This window comes from Protopterus annectens, chromosome 3.part1 (genome assembly GCF_019279795.1).
Source record: "Protopterus annectens isolate FY-2018-M chromosome 3.part1, PAN1.0, whole genome shotgun sequence".
Taxonomy (NCBI): domain Eukaryota; kingdom Metazoa; phylum Chordata; order Ceratodontiformes; family Protopteridae; genus Protopterus; species Protopterus annectens.
This window is the reverse complement of record NC_056732.1, coordinates 1,330,007,431-1,330,034,773: the sequence shown is the minus strand read 5'-3', so window position 1 is coordinate 1,330,034,773 and position 27,343 is coordinate 1,330,007,431. Positions and strand designations below refer to the sequence as shown.

Below are 27,343 nucleotides of genomic sequence, written 5' to 3'. Positions count from 1 at the left end.
TGCATTTCCAGTACCCATGAGTGTTGATGGCCCTAATCTTAAAAGGATTGTACAAGAAAACTGGAAAATTATTTTGGGCAATGAGGAACTGAGTAAAATTATAGGAACTCAACCTAATTTTATTAATAAAAAAACTAAAAATTTAAAAGATATTCTGGAAGGTGGATACCAATGTGAAAATCATGATAGAGTTATCACTAGGCTGGGTACTTTTGCCTGTACACATTGTAATCAGTGTAGATATATGAAGGGTGTGCAAAGTCATTATTTCAAACATTTAAAAAACAATTTAACAGCCAGAGGTAGGTTTGATTGCCAAAGTGAAGGTTTAGTATAACTTGCAGTATGTTCCAACTGTGAAACTTTCTATACAGGAAAGACTATAAGAAAGTTAAGATACAGGGTTAGAGAACACCTCCTTGCTATAAAGAAAAAAGACACAAATAATGCGTTAGCAAAGCATTCTTTAAGTTGCGAAAACTTTAGGAAATTTACTTTTTTGTAGTGGAAAAAGTTAACATAGACAAATTTGTAGATTCATTTAATAACTTTTTAGAAAGAACAGAGTTGAAATGGCATATTTTTTTAAGAGCTGATTTAATACCTGGTATCAATGACAAAGTTTCAGTTAAAAGTTACCTGAACTATGTTAATTTTTGACATAAAGATGCAACAATTATGTGTTATGTTTAAAATTTTATTTTAAGGTTGCATTTGAGTAGAAATTGAACTGTATGAAAATATTTATGTTTCTGAAGCTCATTGGTTATGCAACAACTATGCCTTTAAGGTTTAATTAATTACAGGATATGATGATGGGATGTTTTTGATATAAAAGGAAATGATGTCAGTAATATATTGTATGATTCTGAAGACGTTCTGTAATAAACGGGACGAAAGCGCTAAATTTATTCTGGCTCCAGTGTGTGATTTGTTTTTGAACTTTTCTGATGAGTTTAAGATTTGGTAGAGGTTGTATCATAACTAAATCAACAAGAGCCAAGGTGATTTATCAGAATCATTTTGGTTGCCCCAAGGGACTAGATAGGTGTGCCATCTCTTCCCACTATTATTTGCTTTATATGTGGAACTTTTGGCATCGTGAATAAGAGTTTCTCACATTAGGGGCTTTCACTGGAACAGTCTACAACCTAAACTTGCATTATACACAGATAATATAATTGTTGCACTAAAGCACCTTCTTGATGATATGCCACAACTAATGAACATGTTGTAACAGTTCGAGGAAATGTTAGAGTATAAGAAAAATAAAGGCAAGACTAAGGCAACTGGAATTAATATAGAAACTCAAGAAGAACTTCTATTTAGATATTTGGGAATTTTACTTGTTAGCATGTACGGGACTTCTATGTTAAAGTCTTATCAGGCTATTTTTGAAAAGGTCAGAGGGAACATGGGAATGTGGATATTATTAGATCTGGAATTAGATCAGAGGGTCCAAGTATTACATTGTCAAATAGAACCACGCTTCCTGTACTTACAACAATCTTTCAGGTTATAGATAAAAGGGAATGTTACAAAAGCTAAAAAAAAAATGGATACAGGATTTCATATGGCATAGTGATAAGGTGAGAGTGAAATAGGAGAGATTAATATTTCCAAGGGATATGGGGGGGGGGCGCCTGATATAGACAAGTACTATAAGGCAACAATCTTGCTATGTTAGCCAAAATAAGCTGGAGCAATCTGGATCAAATTTGGAAAAAAAATACTGCTGGTAAATAATGATTGGTTAGGTTCAACTGATATATTAGAATCTTTTTGGGGGAAAGGAGGGCAAGATAGTGCACTTGCCACTCTTTAATGATTTGTGTATGGCAGTTACCTCCCTTATGGTGGGAAAGACATAATTCATGGAAAATACAAATATTGCCAATTGGAGTGCTAATAAAAAGCATGGTTAGTCCTGACCCTGCAGAGGACTGGAAAAAAATTAAAGACACCTTTAAGGTAATGGGATCAATTACCGTTAAAAGACAAGAGTATTGACGTGAGATGAAGTCAGGAGAACCTCTGGAGTACTGGAAGGGAGGTATTTGCAGCTTTATGCTATAAGAAGGCAATTAGAAACCTTTCCTTGGTTTAAAAATGTCTATAGCAGATTGCTCAGGTTTAATCAATTGGTGGAGAACACTATGCACCAAACCCTAATTTGATAAAAGCATCATCTGCAAGGACTTCCAAGATGTCTTCACAGTGATCAACAGCTTAATCAGCTCTACCACTGGGAAAACAAAAAATGAGCAACTGCAGCCAAAGAAACTGTCAATTTGAGTAAAATTCTGTACTGTACTGATGTCTTAACACATGCCAATACAAATCCAGTTCTACTATCTAAGTTTATCATATCAATGTTTTAAACTATCCTTGATGTTATGCCTTTGTTCTGCATTTTTTTTGCCTATGTCTGGAATTGTTAATCTGAGAGGTTAGTACAGCCGGCTATGTGTAGGACTATGATAGGGTTGTCAGAGTGGCCTAATGGTTAAGGTGTTTGCCTTGTAAACACAAAGTGCAGGGTTCGAGTCCCACAAGGGATAATTGACTAGGCTTAAAATGGCTTGCAAGGGCAGTTAGCTTAGTACTAATCTATGAACCTATGTTGCACAATGTTAATATATTTGCCCTGTATTTTTAGTCTGTTCCTCATCAAAAATGTGGATTCACGCAATGCATGCTACTGGAAAATCTGTTATTTTACCTTCTCTATTAGTTCATAAGCACATTGTTTTAAAATCCCTAATGTTATGTCCTTGCCTTGTTTTTCATTTCATTTTTTACCTCATCTAGAATTGTGCTGAGACATTGGGGGGGGGGGGGGATTCCGCAGAATGCACTGATTATTTTAATGAATGCCAATAAAAACACTGCTATTCTAATACCTTTCTAAGTTTATCACAGCAAGGTTTGTAACCATCCCTAATGTTACACCTTTGTTCTGTGGTTATTTTTAGCTTTGGAATTATACTGAGAGGTTAGGAGGTTGATAGGGGCTGTAAGAATGTTGCGCAATGTCTAGATGTTTGGTAGTTTTGGTATGTTCATCAAAAATGTGGGGTCACACAACACATATTACTGTAAAATCTTATTCTAGCATCATTATTAGTTTATAAACCAAGTATTTTAAATTATTAATTTTCAGTCTTGCTGTAGTGCTGTCTTCATGTGTGGGTGTCTGTCCTGTGTGCGAGAGTCTGGATAGCTCTCGCTTGTGTTTCTGTCTCTGTGTGGGTGTCTCTATTCTGTCTTGCTGTAGTGCTGTCTTTGTTTTGTGTGTCTGTCCTGTGTGTGGGTGTCTTTCTGTACCTCTGTGGGACTGGCTACCTTGTCATAATGTAACAACATTGCAACTAAATGCCAGTGTGTGTGTGTGTGTGTGTGTGTGTGTGTGTGTGTGTGTGTGTGTGTGTGTGTGTGTGTGTGTGTGTGTGTGTGTGTGTGTGTGTGTGTGTGTGTGCATATACTTCTGTGAATGGCTGATTTGCTGTGGTACAGAGGCTTGTGATAATGTAACACTGGTATTAAATGCCAGTCAGTGTGTGTACCTTGGCACTTCAAGTCTTTTTAATGGTCTGAATGTAGTAATACTATACAGTGATTGTTAAATGGTGCTGGATGAGTTTGACAGGGAAGGGGGGTGTGACAGCAACATGGTCACACTTTATATTCTCCTGGGTAGGGCCCCCAACTTCAAACTTGCTGGGGGCCCCTAAAATTCTAGCACCGGGCCTGCATGCTAGTAAGATCTTGCAAGCAAGACCTCAGCAATACATGAACCAATAACTGCTGTAACATTTGTATATACCTCCGCATTTGGTTTTCCATTTTTTCTTTAACCTGTGAACTGTCACTTTCTTTCAGTACCTAATAATACCTCAATAGTGTTACTTAACGATGGTTAAACAAGTTATGTTACACATTTGCCACAGACCTTTATAAGGAGACTATTACACACAGGGTTATGTAAATTCCAACCTATACAAGACTGTACTTTCACTTAATGAGAAGTGAAAATGCTATTCAGTACTGAAAAGTGAAATGTATTAATTAACAAATATGTGTTGCAAAAAGAAAATGTTATTCTATAAAACATCATACTATATTATATTGTTAAACTGTAATGGGTGCTATGCACCTGTTTGTGGCCGAAAGGTTCCTTTGATCACCTAGCTGCCCATTACTCAGATCAAACTGCCAACATCCAGTGAGAAAGCCCTGCACCAGAAAAATATTTCCTTCTGCTATATTGACTATAGTTAAGCCTCTGATTGTGGGAACCACACAAACTGTGGATAGTTCTTAAAGAAATGGGGATAAATTATCTTTATTTGTCCCCCAAGGAATTTGTATTTAGTGTATCATGCAAAATGCTATATTAGACAAATCAGATGCAAGAATCAAAATCACTAGGGAAAACAAAAACTGACTTGGACTTGCAGATGATGTTGTTAAAAGGCTGAAAAGTGAGAAATAGTTGGAACAGCCGCTGGATGAAACCAAACACAAAGTGCAAAAGCTGACTTGCTGCAAGAGGACATAAAAGTCTGAAAGTATGGAGTTTTGGAGTCAAATGAAAATACTGGATGCACATAACCAAGCAGAAGCACTTAGGAGTGATTTACTGCAGGTGTGTTAAACTATGCCGCATGAAGAAATGGAACAGCAGTTTATCTCAAAGAGCCTTTAGTGGCTACTACACACACTAAGTCACAAAGTACTGAGGTCAGATATACCGATGTACACAGAGTTAGCTAGATGTAATGCAGAGGTGAGAGCAGAAGTTAGTATTGTAGGGCATTCAAAGACATAAATGAATGCCACTCATGACAATGTATCATGATGCAGCTGAGAAGTTTTTTATAATGTGTTTTACTGGAAAAAATTGAAGATCTGGTTAAAAGAAACTTAGAAAAACAACATAGAGAACCCGCAATGAAGCAAGAATATAGTTAAAACAGTTACATACTCAGCATACTAGTTATTTCAACTGGGGGGGGGGTGGAAGAACATCACTGTTTTACTAATATTTGTATTAGTTGTGACGATGTGAGGTATTGTCAGTTATGCCAGGAGAAGAGAGGCAGTGGATGTGTAACATATGCCAGCACAGTTAGCTGGAATTTAGTAAAGTATATGTTATTTGAATATCAAACTGATTTTTACAGATGCTTGTGTTGAAAATGGATTTGTGAAGTTGCTTGTATTAAAAATGTACCAACAGTGGGTCCTGACTGTACCACAACTCAATTAAATTATATATATATATATATATATATATATATATATATATATACACACACACACACACACACACACACACACACACACACACACACACACATAAACATAAACAGAGAATACTGGAAGAGAAGAGGTTAAGCTCAGTTCCAGCTAACTTTGGAAAATAGTTGTTGTTGTCTGTCTTTCAGCTTTTCCCAGTTAGCGGTTGCCACAGCAGAACTCCGGTCCACTAATGATTGGCAGTAGATTTTCATGAACGACGAGGTGCCAGCTCGACGTCCAACCTTCAACTAAGGCACGCCCATTTATGCATGTCTTTTGAATGCCACCCAACCGCAGGGAGGACATGCAGACTCCACACAGAAGGCACTCCCCGCACTCCAGCTGATAACTTTGGAAAATAGTAAGAAATTAAATTACTTGCCCTAGGCCATAAAGATGTTATCTCACAGTTTTGAATGAAGCCAGAGACTTGTCTGTAAGAAGCATGCTTTGTTAGTCTCTGTAGGAGAAGTTTGTAACTGTTTTATGACTTCCAGAAGCTGCACTAGATCTGAGCAATGCTCTTGTGTGTGTATTATAGACAAGTAAGTGCTAAACCCTGGCAGTTTTTCTAGCAATGCGGGGGGGGGGGGTGCATAGGAACCAGAAGTCAGATAACCAGATGTATGTGATGTCACTCTGTATAGAAATAATGTTTTAATATTAGGTGAGACAGAAGTCTTAGGGCAGTCATTTTCTTTGAACCTGACACAGAAGGATCTCTCAGCTACTTTGTCCTTCCTTGATCTATAAACCAAGCAGTAATAGTAATTCTCTAGATCAGTCAAGAAAATATAGTAAGAATAGTTAAGTATTGTTTTTTTAACTGTGTGAATCTTTCCAGCTGTGTTATTTTTAATATTGCCTGCGACTGAAACTCTGGTGTTTACTGTAAACAGATATTTCATAATTTCATGTTCTTTTATTACTTATTATTAAATACATTTAAACTTTTCATTGTGGCTGGTCCTTTGAATGTACTTATATCTATTGGTGACTCTGTGGCCACACCTGAAGCCTGACTGTTTGGTCAGCATTACCATTTTTATCAATATTAACTTCACTCAGTATAATTGGGTACCCTTGCAATAGCCTTAGGTAGCTGACTTTGTAGTGTCTGGTAGCAGTGATAACTACCTTACACTTTAGGCAGAAGGGGGCACAGTGGGTAAATCTGTGTGAAAATCAAATTTCAAAGTAAGTGTGTGTATGTGTGCATGTGCGTGTGTGCGTGTGCGTACGTGTGTGCACGCGTGCGTGTGTCGGCTACTTGCAGCAGGGATATGAAGTACTGGTTTCGAAGAGAGGGTGCTAGAGGACTTGGCTTTGACACTCTGCTAAGGACTTAACTCTACAGTTGTGCCAGTGGGCAGCCTTATTGGGGACCTGGGGAGAGACAGAGAGAGAAACCCAGACCCCGGGCTGAGTGTGTGCCCTGTGTGCTCTTAAGGGAAATTGTGCTTGAGGCAGAGAGCTGCATCTGGAAATACTGGGTATATCCATTTTTGTTACAAGTAAACATCCCTCTCCAGTGTCAGTGTTGAGAACTGAAGCTTGTTGATTACTGGCCCATAGTGGGGATGTCAAATTAGTATACACCTCTGAAAAGTAAGATTTCATGAATGTGATTGCAATGAAAGATTAGGTGAATTTTTTGGCACATCACACCACATACATTTACTCACATTATTTCCTTTTTTAATATTTTTGGTATTTTTAAAAACTTCCTTGCATAAGCTAATTATCACCGAGTTTATATGAATGAAACAAAAATGCACATAAAAATAAAATCAAAAGTACAAAACTTCTGTTTACTTATTTTCACCTTTAGTATGCTGTTAAAATGCACCAAGCAAAAAAATTCAGTGCAAAAACAGGTAATTAAAAATCAAAGTAAACAAGAAGCTTTACATACCTTAGAACATTCTTGGCTTTCATACATTGAATATCATATGTCACAGAGTACACATCATAAAATGTAGCTCTTATGTTGAGACATCCTATGAAATCTTTTGGATTTAGTTTATACAAATCAAAAGTGACCTTAGCTATTCCCTTCTTTTTTGGGCATTCAGAGTCAAAACTATTTCTTCCCTAGGGAAAAAAAAAACAGCAGAACATTAGTCAGTTTTTACAGATACAAATATATGACACACATCAAACTCAGTGACTTTAATGAGTTAAACCCTTAACTTTTTCTCCAAGCTGCAGTTACGTGTGTCTTTTTTGTTTTTTTGTTTTTTTTAAAAAAAGCTTACATAGTAGCAACTGATCCATTTAAAAGAAAGGAGGCCAAACACAGACAAGGAGGGGACACATTTCAGAAACCATTTTTTTCATTTGTGCCTCGAAGTTTAAATTCGTCTCTCCATGGTCAATTTGATTTCCCTTGACTAAAAGTGTTAGCATTACTGTACTCGGTAATAACAAGCACTTGCAGCTTTTCTCTAAAACATAGTATTCAGCTGTGAGATAATAACACCTACTTATCACACAGAATTTGGCCTCTAGATTACAAGTTAAAGTTATCTAACAGAAAAGTAAACTTTTGCCTTAACAGCCTCTATTGCCTTTACTGTCGCATCCAGGACCAGGGATGGTTAATGGCTTCAAAGTATGGCGGGGTTGCATGTACTCAGCATACTATACTGGTGTCACCACCTCTGAACCAACAACAACCTCAGCACCTTAGTTTCAACACTCCATCCAAAGACTGTTATTGGTTCAGCGTCAGAGGCACCAGCAAGGTATTCTGGAAGTGTTGGGTTTGAGTCTGAAATAATAGCTAATGTGAAGAAACCAACATCCAAGACTTTTGTGTTAAATGTAAGAATTGTGTGTGTGTGTCTGTGTGTGTGTGTGCGTGTGTGTGCGTGTGTGTGCATTGCATTTTACAGCAACAGAGAAGTAATATAAACAACTATAAAATTCCAGTAAGGCACATTTGCCTTTGTAGTTCTTTCCGGACTGGAGCTGCAACAATCTGCTTTCTGAAAAAGTCAGTTCATACTAAAAAGTAGCAGACACTACAGAACCCTTACAATTGAATATTTTAATGGATTTCAATATGAGAAGTTGTTTTTATGTCACACTGCTTTCTGACAAATAGTACCTGCAAACTGCATGCCCAGGATTCAGACATATATTGTAAGACACTGAATACAACGGATTCTCTTTCTATGGTTTAAGTGCAGTTTATTTATACCACAAGTATGTCAACTCAAAGTTACTTCCTGTTCAAACAAAATTACACTATTCAGGTTACTTTCTGTGCAGTTCAGTTTTGTTTTTTAAAGTCTTTCAGTAAAACCCAATGGGCCACACAGTTCCTTTTCCCAATGCTGCAACTCAGAATAAGCTGGCTACAGCCTTCATGTACATTCACAACTTAAGACTCTTGGAAAATCCACGTTAACTCCCGATGTTCCAGAGGTAAACTAATAATCCACAAGTAAATCCACAGCTTCTTCTAGTCTAAGGTTCTCTCAAGAGTCTTCACTCTTGGATTTACACATCCCTCTCTATGACAGGTAAACATCAATGTCTGTTCACGTTAAATGCCTTCATTTTTAACAGCAGCTCAGAAGGCGATATATATTTACCTAGCTGCCACAAGGTTTCATTACACTAATAAAGTTTACATTCAAAGCATGGCAGCCTATTAAAAGATATGATTACCATAACACATAGTACATAAGAAATTTTACACAAGTGGGAAACGTTACTATACCATCACCTCCCCCAACATGATCCTAAACAGAATAGGGTTACCACCTGTCCCACTTTATGAGGAACAGTCCCTTTTTGGGCAGTTTTGTCCTGCAAAACAATTGTAAAAATTGCAAATGTCCTGAGATTTTTAGAACAAAATTATTTCCTATTTTATATGTAATAGTTGCAGTTATTCTGTATCTGAAACACCTAAATGTTATAAGAAACAGAATAAGCAACTAAAATGCTACAAAAATAAGTTTTTATTTAGGTAAAAAAGTGAAGTTCTGTCCTTTGTACTGGTCATTGGTATGTTTTGGCCTGCAAAATCTGACTTTTGTACCAAAAATGCCCCCTTTGGGCATTTGAAAAGGTGGCAACCTAAAATAGAATGGGTTACAGAACACAGAGAAAGTACAGTTTTGTACCTACCATAAATGTAGATGTTCGAAGATCCACATTGCTGCAGTCCTAACACTTGGGTAGTCCGCTGTCCTTGGTCGGCCCGAATATCAAAGTATAAGGCTGACGTCGGTCAGGGCGCATTTGACTGACGTCAGGACGTCAGGGTACAAATGCGCATGACCGACGTCATATCCTCAGTCTTTTCTTGCCCCAGATGTCAGAAGACCCTAAAAATAAAGGTCAAAACCAAAAGACAGCAAACAACCAACCAACCACCCCTGCACTAACTATATGTACAATATATACAATATACACAAAATGTACAACCCAACCCACACAACCGCCTCTAACTACAGAGGGAAGGAGGGAGGTAAATTGGACTGCAGCAATGTGGATCTTGAACATCTACATTTATGGTAGGTACAAAACTGTACTATGTTCTTCATCTCACATTGCTGCAGTCCTAACACTTGGGTAGAATCCCAAAGCAGAGGTAAGGGAGGATGGCTAACTACAAGGAAGCAGGAGCTGCCAAAATGCCCTGCAAAACAGCAGTGGCAAAACCAGCCCTGGACTTAGAGTAAAGTGGCAGGTGATAATGCCTAGAGAAAGTATGTACAGAACTCCAAGTAGCTGCCTCCAAAATATCCTTGGTTGCCACTCCCCTCAAAAAAGCTGTTGAAGTGGCAGTAGCCCTAGTGGAATGAGGCCTAATCCCAGCTGGAATCTCCTTGCCATGACTGGAATAACAGAAAGCAATGCAAAACCCAATCCACTTAGAAATAGTTTGTTTTGATACAGGCTTGCCCTGAGAACTCAAGGCAAAAGAAACAAACAACTGCTGAGACTGCCTGAACCCTTTAGTTCTGTCCAAATAATAACGCAACTGCCTGTGGACATCTAAAGTGTGCAAAATCTTTTCCCCTTTATTTTGGGGATTTGCATAAAAAGTAGGCAAATGAATAGTTTGGTTTAAAGCCACACTAGAAACCACCTTAGGCATAAAGGAAGGATTAGTACGTAATGATACCCTATCCTTATGGAAAATCAAGAAAGGCTCAACTGCCATAAGGGCCTGTAATTCAGAAACCCTTCTTGCAGAGGTAATGGCCAACAAAAAGCAGTCTTCCAAGATAAATATTTCAACTCAGCAGTAGCTGCAGGCTCAAAAGGTTGTAGAGTGAGTTTCTCCAACACAAAATTGAGATCCCAAGCAGGAGTAGGAGCTCTTCGTGCGGGTCTTATATTCTTTGCCCCTCTAAGAAATTGCTTGAACAAAGGATGAGAAAACAATGGTGGGTTGCAATCATAGTGAGCTGAAATTGCTGCAGCATGAACTTTAATAGAAGAGAAAGACAAACCTTTGTCCAGTAACTCAGTAAGATATTGAAGAGCCACACTCAAATTAGGCTCAGAAACATCAAAATCTTTGCTGCACTCCAAAACAAAAATCTCTTCCATTTGTCTGCGTACACTTTCCTTGTACTAGGCCTCCTAGCTTCCAAAATAACATTCAAAACTTGCTGAGGAAGTGGAGGCCCACTTTGGTTCAAAACAGAATATGCCAGGCTGTTAGGTGCAGAGAGTGAAGCTTGACATTTAGCAAATGGCTGTCCTCCTGTGACAACAGGTGTGGAATCGAAGGCAAAGGCCATGGAGGCTTCCGTACCAGACTTCTCAGTAATGGGTACCAGTGTTGTCGAGGCCAATCCGGAGCTATTAAAATCATCCTTGGCTTGTCCTGTCTGACCTTTAGAAGTACCTTTGGGAGGAGAGGCAGAGGTGGAAAGGCATATACATGAAGATTGCTCCAATTGAAAGAAAGAGCATCCACTTTCCAAGCTGTGGGATGAAACCTTTTTGTGCAAAACTTTGGCAGCTGATGGTTTAGTGGAGAAGCGAACAGATCTATGTCTGGAGTTCCCCATGACACTGTCAATTTCTGAAATACATGAGGATCCAATTTCCACTCGTGGGGATCCATAATTGTCTGCTCAACACATCTGCTAAGGAGTTCTGTGCTCCTGGCAGAAACCTTGCCTGAAGATTGAGCTGTAAACTGAGAGCAGTCTCCCACAAAATCATTGCTTGCCTGCATAGAGGATAAGAATGCGTTCCCCTTGCTTGTTGATGTACCACATGACAGTTGTGTTGTCTGTTAGAATCAACACCTGCCCTGGAAGAAGCAATTCCTTGAAAGCAATTAATGCAAACTGGACTGCTAACATCTCCTTCATGTTGATATGTAGATGTTGTAGTCTGACAGGCCACTTGTTTTGTATCCACTTTCCATGTAGATGAGCTCCCCAAGCTTTGTCTGAGGCATCTGTCGTTAAAATCTGACTCGCCTCTGGCCGGGTCACAGAGAGTCCCTTGTTTAGGTGACATTCCTGAGCCCACCACAAAAATTCCTTTTGAATGCAAGGTATTATTTGAATGACAGTGTCTAGATCCTGGCAGTGCTGTGTCCATACATTTTGAGATACCATTGTAGCTTCCTCATATGCAGTTTGGCATTGGGAAGCACCAGAATACAAGATGCCATGAACCCTAAGGCTTGAAGGACTGTCCTTGCAGTCAGCCCGGACTGATGAGATAGTTGATGGAAGTAAAGGGATAGACTCTTTTGTTTGTCCGGGGTTAAAAAGGCCATCTGGGATGCTGTATTCAGTCTCACACCCAGAAAGCACATGTCTTGAGAGGGTACTAGACTGGACTTTATTTCGTTCACAGAATACCCTAGGCATCTTAGCACTGCTATCACATAATCCAAATGATGAAGAAGCTCTTCTCTTCCTTGAGCCAGAATTAGGCAGTCGTCCAAATAAGGATAGATCTGTATTCCTTTTTGTCTGAAGAAAGCTATCACTGGAGCCAGAACTTTCGTGAACACTCTGGGCGCAGTAGATAAGCCAAAGGGCAATGCAGAGAACTGATAGTGAGAAGTCCCAGCTCAAAAACGCAGATACTTCCTGCAACTTAGTCTGATAGGAACATGAAGGTAAGCCTCCTTGAGATCCAAAGTTACCATCCAATGATCTTTGCCCAGCAGAGGTAAAAGCTGCTGCAACGTCAACATTTTGAACTTGGGAATGTCCAGATAAGTACTGAGGATAGATAAATCCAAAATTGGTCTCCACGTGTTCCCCTTCTTTGGTACTAGGAACAGGCGAGAATAAAATCCTAGGCCCACTTCTGGCAGAGGGACCGGCTGTATGGCCCCTAGTTGGAGCAACAGAGAAACCTGTTTGTGAGCCTCTAGTCTTTGTGGAGGAGGAACGTCTGGCATGCCTTTGAAAGGAGGCAAGGTATGGAAATAAAACCTGTAGCCGTGGTGAATGATATCCAATACCCATCTGTCCTGGGTAATTAAACTCCAATTTTCTTTGAAAAGTGCCAACCTTCCTCCCAAAGGTGCTGCCAGACGAGCAGGCTCTGGCAGCTGAAAAGGTAGGTCATTGGGTCTGCTGACGAAAGGACTGACCCCTGCCCTCACCCGAAGCCTGTGCAGGAGAACTCCCAGTTCTAGGCCTGAAAGAGCCCTGGGCTCTGCCCTTACCACGTCTAGATCTACCCCTAGACTGTGAACCATAAGAAGGATACGTCCACCCTTTAGTAGGCCAATTTCTACTAAACTTTGGAGGCTGGACCTGCAAAAAATCTTTAACAGTCTGCATAGACTTAGCCTTGTCTTCCATTTTCTTTAAGACTGTCTCAACAGGAGGACCAAACAACACGTCAGATTGTAAAGGAGCATCTAAAATCCTTGTCGTAACATGTTCAGACAAATTCTGATCCCTCAGCCAGGCGTGCCTGCGAAGGACTGACCCAGTGGCAGCCACCCTAGACTAGGCCTGTACAGCATCAAAACCACACTGCAAAGAATGCTTACCCACCTGTTCAGAAACATGCACTAAATCTTGCAACTCCTTACAATCAATACCTACTGCCAGAGCATCAACCTTAGACTTCAATAGTGAAAGGAGATAATTTTGGTATTTCAACATGTGAAACTGGCAATTCAGAGCCCTCATAGCAAGAGTGGAAGAAGTATAGACTTTCTTTCCCCATCTATCCAAGGCCCTAGCCTCCTTGTCTGCAGGAACCGGATTCTTAACAACAGAAGCCTTCACACCTTTAGGCCCCTGGCTAACAGTCTCTGGGTCTGCCCTAGGACTCTTAAAAAGATACTTATGAGCTTCAGGCACCCTGTAATACCTATCCGCTTAACAGGAGCAGGAGGCAAAGAATCAGGATTAAGAGAAGCTTCTGTAAAACATCGTCCACTACATCCAAAACAGGAGGTATAGCCAAAGGCCTATGCTGGGGTAAAAACAGAAATTCCCTAAGCCTTTTCCTGGAATCAGAGAAGTCCTGACCCTCCCACTTAAAATGCTCCCTCATGGAATGAAGAGTTTCTGAAAAAGAAAAATCCTCAGGAGGAGTAGCAGAAGGAGTAGAATCATCCACATCAGAATCAGAATAAGGAGAGTACTCCTGCAAGTCTTCAGCCGAAGACTCTGAAACATCTGAAGCCTGCTCAAAACCCCCCAGCTCAGGATCCACCCTAGGTCTCTTATCAGGAGGGGGCATAGAACCCCTAATCAAAGTAATCAAATCTTCTGCCATTTTAAGCATATGCTTCTTGGGCACAGTACCTGAGGAGCTAGGGGTAACACCAATGAAGCCAAACCTGGCCTGCCCCTGGGGGAAGCCTTTGAAACAGAAGGAGAGGGCCTAGCCACCTTGGGAAGGGAGGGGAGTATAGTAAGATGAGAAGCCCCCTCAGCCTGACTAGTCTCCTGAGAGGCCACATCCTGCAATAATAAGGTCTCACCCTGGGAACACAAAGAAACCTCCGGTGGAGCCACCGGCTCCACCGACACCTCAAAGAACCGGCGTCTGTTACAGACGGTTCTTCTAGCCTAGGCTTAACTGCCTTGTCCTTGCGCTTCTTCGAAGAAGCGGGCGTCGGAGCATCCAACGGCATTTTATAGTTGCACCGCTTCCCAAAGACTAACCTTGCACAATCCAACCTTCTCTTTATAGTGCGTTTATTAAATCTAGCACAAGAGCGACAGCCAACAACGTCGTGCTCAGGCCCTAAGCAAGGAATACACAAAGTATGATAATCTCTATGCGGTATCTGTTTCCCACAAGAAATGCAATTATTAACTTTTTCTGACATCCGGTAAATGACTGAGGCAAGAAAAAACCAAAATATTCCCCAACGGGGTACTTAGCCAACTTTGAACTCGGTCTGAAACTTCTAAATCGAAAAATCTCAGAACGCCAACCAGCACTTGCAATACAGCTTCTGCATCGGACCATGCGGCAAAAAAGACTGAGGATATGACGTCGGTCATGCGCATTTGTACCCTGACGTCCTGACGTCAGTCAAATGCGCCCTGACCGACGTCAGCCTTATACTTTGATATTCGGGCCGACCAAGGACAGCGGACTACCCAAGTGTTAGGACTGCAGCAATGTGAGATGAAGAACATCAGATTTTTTTTGTGTGTGTTTGTTCACTGGTCTAACCTTAAAAGGAAAATAAAAGGTAGTAAGAATAAAGCTCAATTTGCATACCATGTTGCTGACATTCATTTGCTTGTATAACCATTGCAGGGTGCATTCTGTTTAGCAGGGTAAAGCTACATCCTAGTAACTTTACTTTAGGGAAATTGTTACTCGTTTAATAGGAAGACATTCTCACTTCATGCCAGTATACCTTGTCTTAGGCTTATTTAATGTCTTGCTTGCATAGCAGACTGGGTGTTCCTCACTGCCTACTTTCCAAAACATCACATCTTGTAACCAAACCTCAGATGCACTAGAGTGCACAAAGATTTTATAAGTCATGGGCAACTAAGACTAGGTCTTAACATAAAACTTTTCAGTTGGTTAAAAGTCTCATCTGTTGCTACTATCCATCTTATCTGGATGGGGTCATTTCCTTTTGCAAGCTCTGTAAGAGGACAGGTTATGGCAGCAAAGCTGGGTACAAAGTTTTGATAGTAGCCTGGTAGTCCTTAAATTGTTTTATTTGTCACTGGGTAGACAGAATAGCACAGCTTTTCACAGCTTTGATTTTGCCTTTTTAGGGTCTGTTCATCCTTCTCCAAATCACATACACTAAGTATTAGGTATCTGCCATTAAAAGCTAACTTATTGCAGTATTAACTGTAGCCAGTCTAAAAAATCCACCACATGCTTTACTTTGTCTAAATGTGACACCCAGTCTTCTGAATAAACTACTACATCAAGTTTATTAGCAGAGTACCTAGCAAGAGGTTTCAAAACTTTATCCATGAGCCTTTGAAAGGTGGAAAGAGTTACAAAACATCCAAAGTGTAAAATTGTACAATGATAAAGGCCTTCAGAGGGCAGAGAGTTATGTCTTTCTATTGGCCTAATGGAAAAAGAGGAATATGGCAGTACCCCTTATTCGAACCTAGGATGGTTACAGATCTTGCATTGCCTAGCCTATCTCCGAGTTCATCCCTCTGTAGGGATGGTGTTCTTTGATGCCATACTACTAGTATCTGTGTCAGCTCCAAAGCGGACTAAAAAAGTTTCAGCTTCTCTCCTTAGTGCTAAACACATTATGTGATGTATCTACTCTGTTTTGTTTTTAGTTTGTCTTATTTTACATACAATTTTTTTTCTACCATATGAAAGGCACCCTATCATATTGCTAGGCATTTATTTTCAGCACTGTGAACTACTACTATCAATTTTCCCCCCATTTAAAAATCCCCTAGTCTGGCATTCTTATTATACACCTTCTGTTGCATTTCTTGTTTCCTCTGCATATGTTACTTACCTAGTGACCTAACAATTTTAACCTACTCAAGCAAGCCTATGAAGTGTGCTGTCACATTTAGAATTTTCTCTTCATTACAGGTCTCTTTTGCGACTTCTAGAAAACCTTGGGGGATGCCCACTATACAGTAGCTCTAAATCCTGTTGAAACTTGCGGTACCCTCCTTACAGGCAAAAAGAATTACGAAGGTAATGGATCCCAATTCTGATTTTCTTATTCTATGGTTTTCTGGGCAACTCACACAGATAAAGAACAGTACGAATAGCCACTAAAAGAGCCTGTGACACCAGTGAGAAAATCTTTTCCATTCAGCATCATAAGATTTCCTAGTAGTGAGTTTTCTGGTCTCCTGCAAAACCTGAAGCACATCCTCAGAAAGCTGGTGTCAAAAATTAATCAAAACCCTATAAACAGAGTCAAATGCAGGGTAAACAGATGAAGTGAATGAAACAGCCAATGTGCTATGTGAGGAGATCCATCCTGTAAGGTAACTTGTCATGATTGTTCTGGGTAAATGAAACAGAAGGGGGAACTAATGTCTGCACCAAAACACTTACTAAAGATTTTAGATCTGTCCCAGATGATCCTTTAAGACATAGGGCTACAGAGAAGAGGGAGATAAGCATACAGAAACATCCCTTTCCAAGAAGACATGATGCCCACTTTCCAAGCCAGAGGACGCAGCACCCTAGAACAGAACCTGGGAACCTGTTTAGAGTGAAGACAAACAGATCTGCTTGAGAAGTTGCCCACCTGTGGATAGTAACCAGAAAGGCCTCCCTGTGAAATGTACATTTGTGATGACCTGCCCTGGACCTGCTCAGGCTGTCTGCCACATGATTGTGTTTTGAGAGATTGTAAACTACCTGAAGGATGAGAAGATGGTGAATAACAAATTCCCAGCCAAGGAGAGCTGGTCTGCAAAGGAGGTATTACTTTGTGCCCCCTTGTTTATGTTCCACATGACAGTGGTGATGTCTATGAGAACCTGGAGCCCAGTGGGAATGCAAGTTCTCAAGAGCAGAAAGAGCAGCCCTCATTTGTCTGATGCTAATTTGTTCCTCCAGATGTTGAAGAGGCAACACTCCCTGGACCCTGATGTTGTTAGATAAAGCCCCACCATCCCAGATCTGAAGCATTTCTAGACAGATCCTGACTGAGGAAAGAGCATGCAAAGGTGGTCCAAGATTAAGAGAAATCTAATGAATCCACCACAAAAATTACCGATTGAGCCAAGGGAAGAAAGGAATGGGAAAACTCCAGATGATGACAATGTTGAAGCCAGATATTCTTTAAATATCACTGAAACTTCCTCATGTGGAGAACCATGGGAATGCTGGAAGCCATGTACACCAGAGCCCACAGAAACTCTCTTGTGGACACTACCTGTAAAGGAAAAAGAGACTGAAGAAAGCTGTCAAAAGGTGACCTTGAGAGGAGGAAGAAAAGCCATCACAGGCAAAATCCAAATCCTGCATCCCAGGAAAATCTGATCCTGTGAAGGGGTTTGAGCAAATTTTTTGAGACTGATGGTAAACCCCATACTCAGCAGCAGAAGCATGGTAAAGTCAAGATTTTGAAGAAGCTGCTGGGAAGGAGCTTGAATAATCTTTTGCTTAGAAATCAGTTTTGAACTACTAGAGATCTGAAAAACCAAGCTTGACTGAAGCATGAAATAATGCGGAAACATCTGTATGTGCAATCACTCCCTAAGGAAGAACTCGGATGTCACAGTTGAGAACACTGAGCTACAGTATATTATGTATACCTCATACAAACCTACCTGATCGAGACTACAGTTTGTAGAACTCATTCTACAGAGATAGGAAAGTGATCAGAGGAACCTCTAGATGAAGATACAAACACAGGATCAGAAGCCATCAGCAAAATGCTTCTACTGTAAAAGCTTTGAACATACACTGGGGACTGTGTGGGGCAGTGTAAATGTGAGTACGTGTGAAGAAGACGAGAGAGTGTGAACAAGTGAGTGAGTAGGCGTGTGTGTGCCCCGTTGGCGAGCACTTGACAACTTTACTTCAGACTTGTTCCAGCAGTGCTTTTCAGCAGTCAGGCCTCTTTCTCAGCTGCAGTTGGTAGTGAATTTGACGATGCCAGTGGAATTTTCAATGCACTTAAATTCATTTTATTCTCCCTGCTGCCTTCTTATGCAATGTAGATGTCGTCTATAATTCAAAGTAATATTTGATTTTTCTGAATGTATTCAGCCTTGCACACTTTCTTCTCTTCCCATTTTACCAGTGTAGTGCTTGCTAGGTTGGCTGTCATTGCTGCACTCACTGCTATCCTTCAAGTCTGCTTGAAAAATTAGCCATTGACTCCAGAGTTGTTATTTTCTAGTTGTACTTTTCGAAGATCTGTCTTGTGGGTGATTTCTCCTGGCAGGCAGATGTGGTGCAGTGCTTGTGTCTCCCTTAAGGTTTTTTATGCAGTAGTCATGGGAGTATTATGTAAAAAGGCTTCCACATCCACAGTGACCAAAAGCTTTTTCTCTGGGATAACTAATGATTTAAACTTTCTTCACAGTCTGTTTTGTCCAGGCTGTAAGACAGCACTGCAAGCAGTTTTATGATGTATTCCAAATAAACAGAAAGTTGGTCCATGTTTGTGCTGTTCCCTGCCTCCAGTGGTCTGTACAGTGGGTCACATCAAGTTTTTTTATGGGGCTTTGGTATGCCAAAGAATCTGGGCAGTCTAGGATGTGAGACAATCAGGAAGTCCAGTAGATTCTTGTCGATGTCTCTCTCTTCGTACATACAATTAAGTTTGCTAGTAAGGTGGCCTTATGCATGGCATGTTTCATCAACTCCTACATTTTTGTAGAACTCTCTGGTAAACATATTTTAGGTTTTGTGGTTGTAGTTAACTCATTCACTCCGGAGCAGCTCAGAAAAAGCTGCCTGCTTAATTCCACCATAGGAACAACAGTGCAGCCTGAGCTCATTTTCAGAAAATCCATTTCTAATACCATACAGAAAACAAATGTTCATAACTCTATAAGAGCTAGACTAAAAATGTAAATGTGAAATTTGTTCAGCAGACACTGACCTTAAAACAGTGTAAATTTCGATAGTGCGTATCAAAGTCATTATTAAATATTTGGCAAGAAATGCTGATAATGTGCATATTTTTTACCTTTTTGGAGATATTCACAGAAATATGATTACTACACTGTTTCATAAGTGATAAATAAACAAAGCATAATATCTCATCACTTGTAACAGACAGAGGGTACATATCAGTGTAGAAGTTGTGCGTCTCAATGTCAGCTTCAAAAATATGTATCATTTGTGTCATCACCATGCTCCCTTGCAAAGATATGGGCATAATAAGGAGAAGTATTGGAAATGTATACTTTTCATAATTCTACAAGACTAAACAAACTGTGATATCTGTACATGTGTACACTGCACAGACACAGTTCTTTAACCATTTTGTAAGGAGTGACACTGTCTTCAAAATGAAGTATTTACTTGGCACACTGACATGCTCCCTTGCAAAGATATTTACCAAAATAATATGATTTCCATAACCCAGGTCTGAAATAAATTTGGATATCTGTACATGTGTACAACATACAGGCACAGTTCTTTTACCATGTTGGAAAAATGAATACTGTCTTCAAAATGAGGTACTACTTAGCACATTCATATGTTCCCATGCAAAGTTATGTACCAAAATATGAAAACATTTCATAACTTCCATAACCTAAGTCCAAAGCAAACTAAGTGTTCGTAGGAGGCTACTAGGCTATCGACCCAGAGTTCATTTCCAAGACTAGTGGCTTCATCCCAATGTAATAACACAGATAATTTAATCAATACCCAGGACTGTATTTAATAATGACTGCCTATGTGTAGGAAGGTTGTGGGTGCTATCCCTGGTATGAATTTATGGTGCCCCATCCACTCGTCCAGGTTCCTTTTGAACAGTGTCATAAAGGTGCTCTGCTTCACATAAATTGGCTGCCTATTCCGAAGATGTGGTAGTCACTGGGAGATAAATCTGTCCCTCTAGCATGTCCTAATCAAGTCACAGACCATATTTAGGTGCCTTGAATGGGTTGCTCTATTAGTCGGTCTGTGTAAGGCACATGTTGGAGTCCCTTGATCTTCTTAGTTAGAAACCTCTGAGATCTCTCCAGTTGCTAAAGGTACTTTGCATGGTACATGCCAAAAGGGGCATTATATTCAATTATGTATGGGCCTGATTAGTGAGGAGTATAGAGGGGGTTATAACTGCCTTTGCTCTAGAGGTGATGCACTTGTTAACCAAGTGTGCTATGTAGAAAGCCTTCCTAACTACAGTAGACACACAGTGGTCAAAGTTAAGGTCACAGACTTCTTGTGATCCCAAATCTCTTACCATTTCATAGGTACACAGGATATTGTTGTTAATCTGATAGCGTGAAGTGACATTGTTTTTACCAAAGGGAATGATAATGTATTTCTTTACATTCAGTTTGAAACCGCAACTAAAACATCAGTTATTGGTCTGCATAAGACCTTCCTGAAATTTAACAGCATAATTTGGGGATTCAATAATTACACCCAGTTTGCAGTCGTCCACATACTTGGTCAGCCACAGCCCCTTAGTTTTGGCCTGAACTTCTGAGAAGTATATACCAAACAGTAGGGGGCCCAGCACTGACCCTTGTGGCACCCTGCTGGTGACAGGCCTTTTGATTGATGTGAAGTTACCCACTTTGATGGTGTGCAACTGGTTTGTGAGCCAGTTGGCAACCCATCTTAAAATAAAGGGATTTACATTCAGTTTGCTACATTTATCAGTAGTGCCCGAGTGTGGGATAGTGTCAAAGGCCAAGATTTGCCAAGTTGAGGTATGATATTTGTACGGATCTGCCCTCATCAATGGCCCTGGTTTCATTTTCAAAGAAATCCAAGTTTTAACAGGCAGGATATGCCCTTGATGAAGGCAAATTGGGTCACATCCAGAGTATGAAGGTCGCCTACAGTGGATATAAAAGGTTACACACCCCTGTTAAAATGCCAGGTTTTTGTGATATAAAAAAATGAGACCACAATAAATAATTTCAAAACTTTTCCCACCTTTATTGTGACCTATAACCTGTACAATTCAATTGAAAAACAAACAAATCTGTTAGGGTGAAATATAAAAATAAAAAACGTACAATAAGCTGGTTGCATAAGTGTGCACACCCTTAAACTAATACTTTGTTGAAGCACCTTTTGATTTAATTACAGCATTCAGACTTCTTGGGTAAGAGTCTATCAGCATGGCACATCTTGACTTGGCTATATTTGTCCACTCTTCCTTGCAAAAGTGCACCAAATTGGTCAGATTGTGAAGGCATCTCTTGTGCACAGCCCTCTTCAAGTCAACCCACAGATTTTCTATTGGATTTAGGTCTGGGCTCTGGCTGGGCCATTCCAAAACTTTAATTTTCTTCTGGTGAAGCCATTATTTTGTTGATTTGGATGTATGCTTGGGGTCATTGTCTTGTTGAAAGGTGAAATTCCTCTTCATCTTCAGTTTTCTAGCAGATGCCTGCAGATTTTGGGCCAAAACTGACTGGTATTTGGAACTGTTCATAATTCCTTTCACCTTGACTAAAGTCTCAGTTCCAGCTGAAGAAAAGCAAAGTACAGTTTTGTACCTACCATAAATGTAGATGTCCGATAGATATGCAACTGCAGTCATAACATATGGGTTGTCCTGCCTCAGGCAGCCCTCGGTCGGCCGAATTCCAAAGTCTGGGTCCGGCGTTGGCTGGTGTCGCCTCCTCTCCGACGTCACAACGGCTGGAGTATAAAGGCATCGGCCGACGCCATCTTCTTCAGAGGAGGGAATGCATAAATTTTCAGAGAATTCCAGCTGAAGGAGAGAGCATCCGTTTTCCAGGCTAGAGGATGGTGAGTCCTTGTGCAGAACTTTTCCAGGTGATGATTTAAGTGGGAAGCAAAGAGATCTACGTCCGGTCTTCCCCGTGTCTTCGTCAGTTGAGAGAAAATGTGAGGGTGCAGCATCCATTCGTGTGGATCCATAAAATTTCTGCTCAGCTGGTCCGCCAGTACATTGTCCTTGCCTGGTACAAACTGGTATTGTAAATGTATCTTCAGGCTCAGATATTTTTCCCAGAGAAGCATTGTGAGTCTGCAGAGGGGATAAGAATGTGTTCCTCCCTGCTTGTTTATGTACCACATGACAGTGGTGTTGTCTGTCCTTATTAGCAAATGCCCTTGTTGTAGTGATTTTTCGAAAGTTTCGATTGCATGTATCACTGCCAACATCTCCTTTTGGTTTATGTGCAGATGCCTTTCCTTTGGTGTCCAAAAACCTTGAATGCATCTGCCCTCCATGTGCGCCCCCCATCCATGGTCTGAGGCGTCTGTTGTAATCATTTGGCCTGCTTGAGGTCTGTTGAAAGACATGCCTTTGTTTTGCTGACTGGCTTGAGCCCACCATAGGAATTCCTTTTGCAGACATGGAATAAGTGGGATTATGTCCTCTAGGCTTTGGTTGTGTTGAGACCATAAGTTTTTTAAATACCATTGCAGCTTTCTCATATGAAGTCTTGCCAAAGGTATCAGAAGGATGCAAGATGCCATGAACACCAGGGCCTGCAGGATTTTCCTTGCAGTCAGCTGGGAGAGTTTTGCCAGGCCTTTGAAGTACTCTGGTAAATGCTGCTGCTTTTCCTCTGTGAGGTAGGCCATTTGGTTTTGTGTGTCCAGTTTGGCTCCTAGGAAAATAATCTGTTCGGATGGCAGTAGTTTTGACTTTTGAAAGTTGACTGTGTATCCCAAGGCCTGTAGTAGATGCATGACATAGTCCAAAATTTCTTTTAAGGCTTGTTTGTTGTCTGTTTGTATGAGGCAGTCGTCCAGGTAGGGGTATATTTGAATCGTCTGCAGTGTGCCACTACTGATGCCAGGCATTTCGTGAACACTCTGGGTGCAGTAGATAAGCCAAACGGCAATGCTGAGAATTGATAATGCTCTGTCCCTGCAAGAAATCTGAGGTATCTTCTGCAGCTTTGTCTGATTGGGACATGCAGGTATGCCTCCTTGAGGTCCAGAGTGACCAGCCAAGACCCCTTGCCCAGCATGGGAAGGAGTTGCTGCAACGTCAGCATTTTGAACTTTGGCACCATGAGAAAAGTGTTTAGAGTTGACAAATCCAGTATGGGTCTCCATTTGTTTTCTTTTCTTGGAACAAGGAACAGCCTTGAATAAAATCCCTGGCCTTGCTCCTGAGGAGGAACCCTTTCTATTGCTTTTATACTTAACAGCTTGGAAACTTGAGTGAGCGCCTCTGCCCTTTGATGATGTGGCAGGTTTGGCATGCCTTGTCTTATTGGTAATGTGTGGAAGTGGAATCTGTAACCTCTGTCTATCAAATCCAAAATCCAGTTGTCCTTGGTTAAGATATGCCAGTTTTGAGAGAATAAGGATAATTTTCCGCCCAAAGGTGCTTCTCTTTGAACCTTTGTAGGTGGTACGAAAGTCAAGTCATTGTGATTGTCCTTGTGGTGCAGCTGAACTGTCTGCGCCACTTCTTTGATTTGGAGGTTGCCATTGGCGGCCCCTGTAAGATCCTCTATATTGCCCTCTACCTCGGCCACCCCTGCTTTTTCCCCTTTGAAACTTGTCTGAGCCGGGGAAGGACCAATTCTTAGAGGGCCAGCTTCTGCTGAATCTGGGTGGCTGAACCTGAAGGAAATCCTTGACTGTCTGTACTGACTTTGCTTTTTCCTCTATGGATTTCAGTACATCTTGTGCATTAGCACCGAACAGCTTCTGTTTTTCCAAAGGTGCATCAAGTAACTTTACTTTAACATGGTCAGGCAAAGACTGATCCTTTAACCAAGCATGTCTACGTATCACAGCCCCAGTCATAGCTGCCCTACATGAAGCTTCCAATGCATCATAACCACACTGAAGAAAATGGGTATTAACCTGCTGAGTGTTATGTATATGATCCTGCAATGCCTTTTTATCAATAGGCTCAGGAGAGGCTAACTTTTTCTGTAAGTCATCCAGGAGAAAATCTTGGTACTGAAACATGTGGAAAAGGCAGTTAAGTGACCTCATAGCTAGGGTAGTAGAGGTATATACTTTTTTACCCCATCTCTCCAGGGACCTTGCCTTCTCTGTCTGCCGGCAGAGGGTTTTTGGCAGAGGAGGTAGCAACCCCCTTGGGGCCCTGTGAAATAGTTTCTAGATCCACAGAGTGGGCCTTAAAAAGGTGCTTGTGAGTGTCAGGGACCCTATAATATCTGTCCGGCTTGACAGGAGCAGGAGGAAGAGAGTCAGGGTTAGCACTGGAGTCAGAGAAAACATCATCCAAAACATCCATAAGAGGTGGAATAGCCAAAGGTCTGTGCTGGGGAAGCTTGAGGAAGGTACAAAGCCTTTTCCTGGAGTCAGAGAATTCCTGACCCTGCCATTGAAAATGTTCCCTCATGGAATGCAGGACTTCACCAAAAGAGAAATCCTCTGGAGGGGAGGCAGAGGGAATTGATTCCTCAGCATCAGAGTCCTCGTAGGCCTGGAAGGATTCTTCTTGGGTATCAGAATGCTCAGAATCCCCAGAGGCTTCATCAGAAGAGAGGACGTCCGCCTGCTCAGTTCTAGGCCTTTTCTCTGCAGGTGGCTGAGAACCCCTGTCCGGATGAGGCTGAGTCCCCCTGATAAGGGAAATAAGATCTGCAGCCAGAGACATGATCTGCTTATCAGATGAAGGGGCCTGGGTAGTAGGCTTAGGATGGGCCTTGGCCTGACTGGCGGCCTTAGCACGTGCAAAGGCCTTGATGGACATGGAAAGAGGGGGCCTAGCAGCCCCACGTGCAGGTGTAACCTTGTCCACAGAAATGGTGTTGGGTAGATCCAGAACTTCGGTTTCCGGAAGAAAATCAACAACCGGCACCGGAGAGATCTCTGAGACCGAAGGTCGTGTTAACGCTGTGTCGTCGGCCTGGAGCGGTGGATTTACCACTTCCGAAGGGACCGGAGCACTAGCAGAGGGTTTAGGAGTAGCATCGGTAGTGGACGCGGGCCGAGGATGTTGGTCCCGGTCCTTGCGTTTTTTAGCAGATTGGGTTGTCGGTTGATCCGACGGCATGATATACGCAAAAGATTCACCGAAAAAGTTCTCGGCGAATTCTGCCCGGCGCCTGAGAGTGCGCTTATTAAAGCAAGCACAGGCCGAGACGTCATGGTCTGGGCCCAGGCAAGGAAGGCAGAGAGAATGGAAGTCCTTATGAGGTATGTGTTTACCACAAGACAAACAATTATTAACTTTTTCAATTTGTTCTGACATCGGCTGAGGCAAGAATAAATGTTCCCCAATGGGGTACTTAGCTTTTAGATGACTTCGGTACTGAAAACTCAGGAGCTGACCGACCGGCACTTGCGAACTGCTTCTGCTTCGGGCACCGCGCGGCAAGAAAGACTGAAGAAGATGGCGTCGGCCGATGCCTTTATACTCCAGCCGTTGTGATGTCGGAGAGGAGGCGACACCAGCCGACACCGGACCCAGACTTTGGAATTCGGCCGACCGAGGGCTGCCTGTGGCAGGACAACCCATATGTTATGACTGCAGTTGCATTCTTGAAGGACATCCCCAAAGCCACCAGCATGCTTCACCATGGGGATGGTGTTCTTTTGGTGATGAAGTGCTCTTTTTGAGCCAAACTTACCTTTTGGAATTGTGGCCAAAAGGTTCAGCCTTGGTTTCATCAGACCATAACACATTTTCCCACATGCTTTTGGGAGACTTGATGCATTGTTCTGCAAATTTTAGCCAGGCCTGGATGTTTTTGTGTGTAAGAAAAGGCTTCCATCTTGCAAACCTACCCCATAGCCCAGGCATATTGAGAATACAGGACATTGTTGTCACATGTAGTACACAACCAGTACTTGCCAGAAATTCCTGTAGCTCCTTCAGTGTTGCTGTAGGTCTCTTGGCAGCCTCCCTGATCAGTTTTCGTGTTGTCTTTTCATCAATTTTGGAGAGATGTCCAGTTCTTTGCAACGTCACTGTTGTCCCATATTTTCTCCACTTTTTGATGACTATCTTCACGGAGTTCCATGGTATATCCAATGCTGTGGAAATTTTTTGTACCATTCTCCTGACTGACACTTTTCAGCAATGAGATCCCTTTGATGCTTTATAAGCTTTCTGCGAACCAAGGCTTTTGCTGTAGCAGGCAACTGAGTACATGTCAGGACAATCCTACTAGGACAGCTGAACTTTATTTGGGGTTAATCAGAGTCTCTTTAATTGACATTAGGTGTGTACCCAAGAAGACTGAATGTTGTAATTAAATCAAAAGGCTCTTCAACAAAGTATTAGTTTAAGGGTGTGCACACTTATGCAACCAGCTTATTGTACGATTTTATATTTTTTCCCCTAACAAATTTGTTTGTTTTTCAATTGAATTGTACAGGTTTATAGGTCACATTAAAGGTGGCAAAAGTTTTGAAATTTATTGTGGTCTCATTTTTTTATATCACAAAAACCTAGCATTTTAACAGGGGTGTGTAAACTTTTTATATCCACTGTATGTCTATTTATGAGGTCCATGATGATACATTCCATGGATTTACAGAAGAAGCTGGTCAGAAGTATGGGTCTATAATTCCCTGGGTCTGTTGCTAAGCCACCTTTGTGGAGGGGAATAACTGTTGCTGTTCTCCATTCCGCAGGAACAAAGCCTGTGGTTATGCTGTGATTGAATAGGGTACAATGGTAATGCTACTTCATGTTTTAGTTTCTTTAGAAGACAGCCTGGGATGTCGTCCGGTCCTATAGAGGCTGTATTTTTTGCCTTAGACATGGCTTTAATGATCTGTTCTTCAGCTATGTAGGGTGGGGGGAAGCTGGTGGCAAGGTTTGTGATACGTTTGGAGGGGATAAGGATAACTGTCTGATAGCAGATTTGCTATCACTGTGGGATCACTGCGTGTGACACTGTTAGTCACTAGGTCACCACATGCTTGGTCCTTCCTTTTAGGCTACGTACACAGCTGTAAAATGCATTATGGTTATCCTTGACTGTGACTGCTAAATTTTTCTCAAAGTTACCCTGAGAGG

General features: G+C 41.3%; 1 protein-coding gene across 1 annotated transcript in view; it reads right to left on the bottom strand.

The window, feature by feature from the left end:
* CIDEA (cell death inducing DFFA like effector a) overlaps positions 1 to 27,343 on the bottom strand; it is an 823,757-nt gene that overhangs the window by 402,169 nt on the left and 394,245 nt on the right. Inside the window, exon 4 of the mRNA XM_044067366.1 lies at positions 7,220 to 7,398. Within this exon, the coding sequence (XP_043923301.1) occupies positions 7,220 to 7,398 (179 nt within the window). The remainder of the gene's footprint in view (positions 1 to 7,219; positions 7,399 to 27,343) is intronic.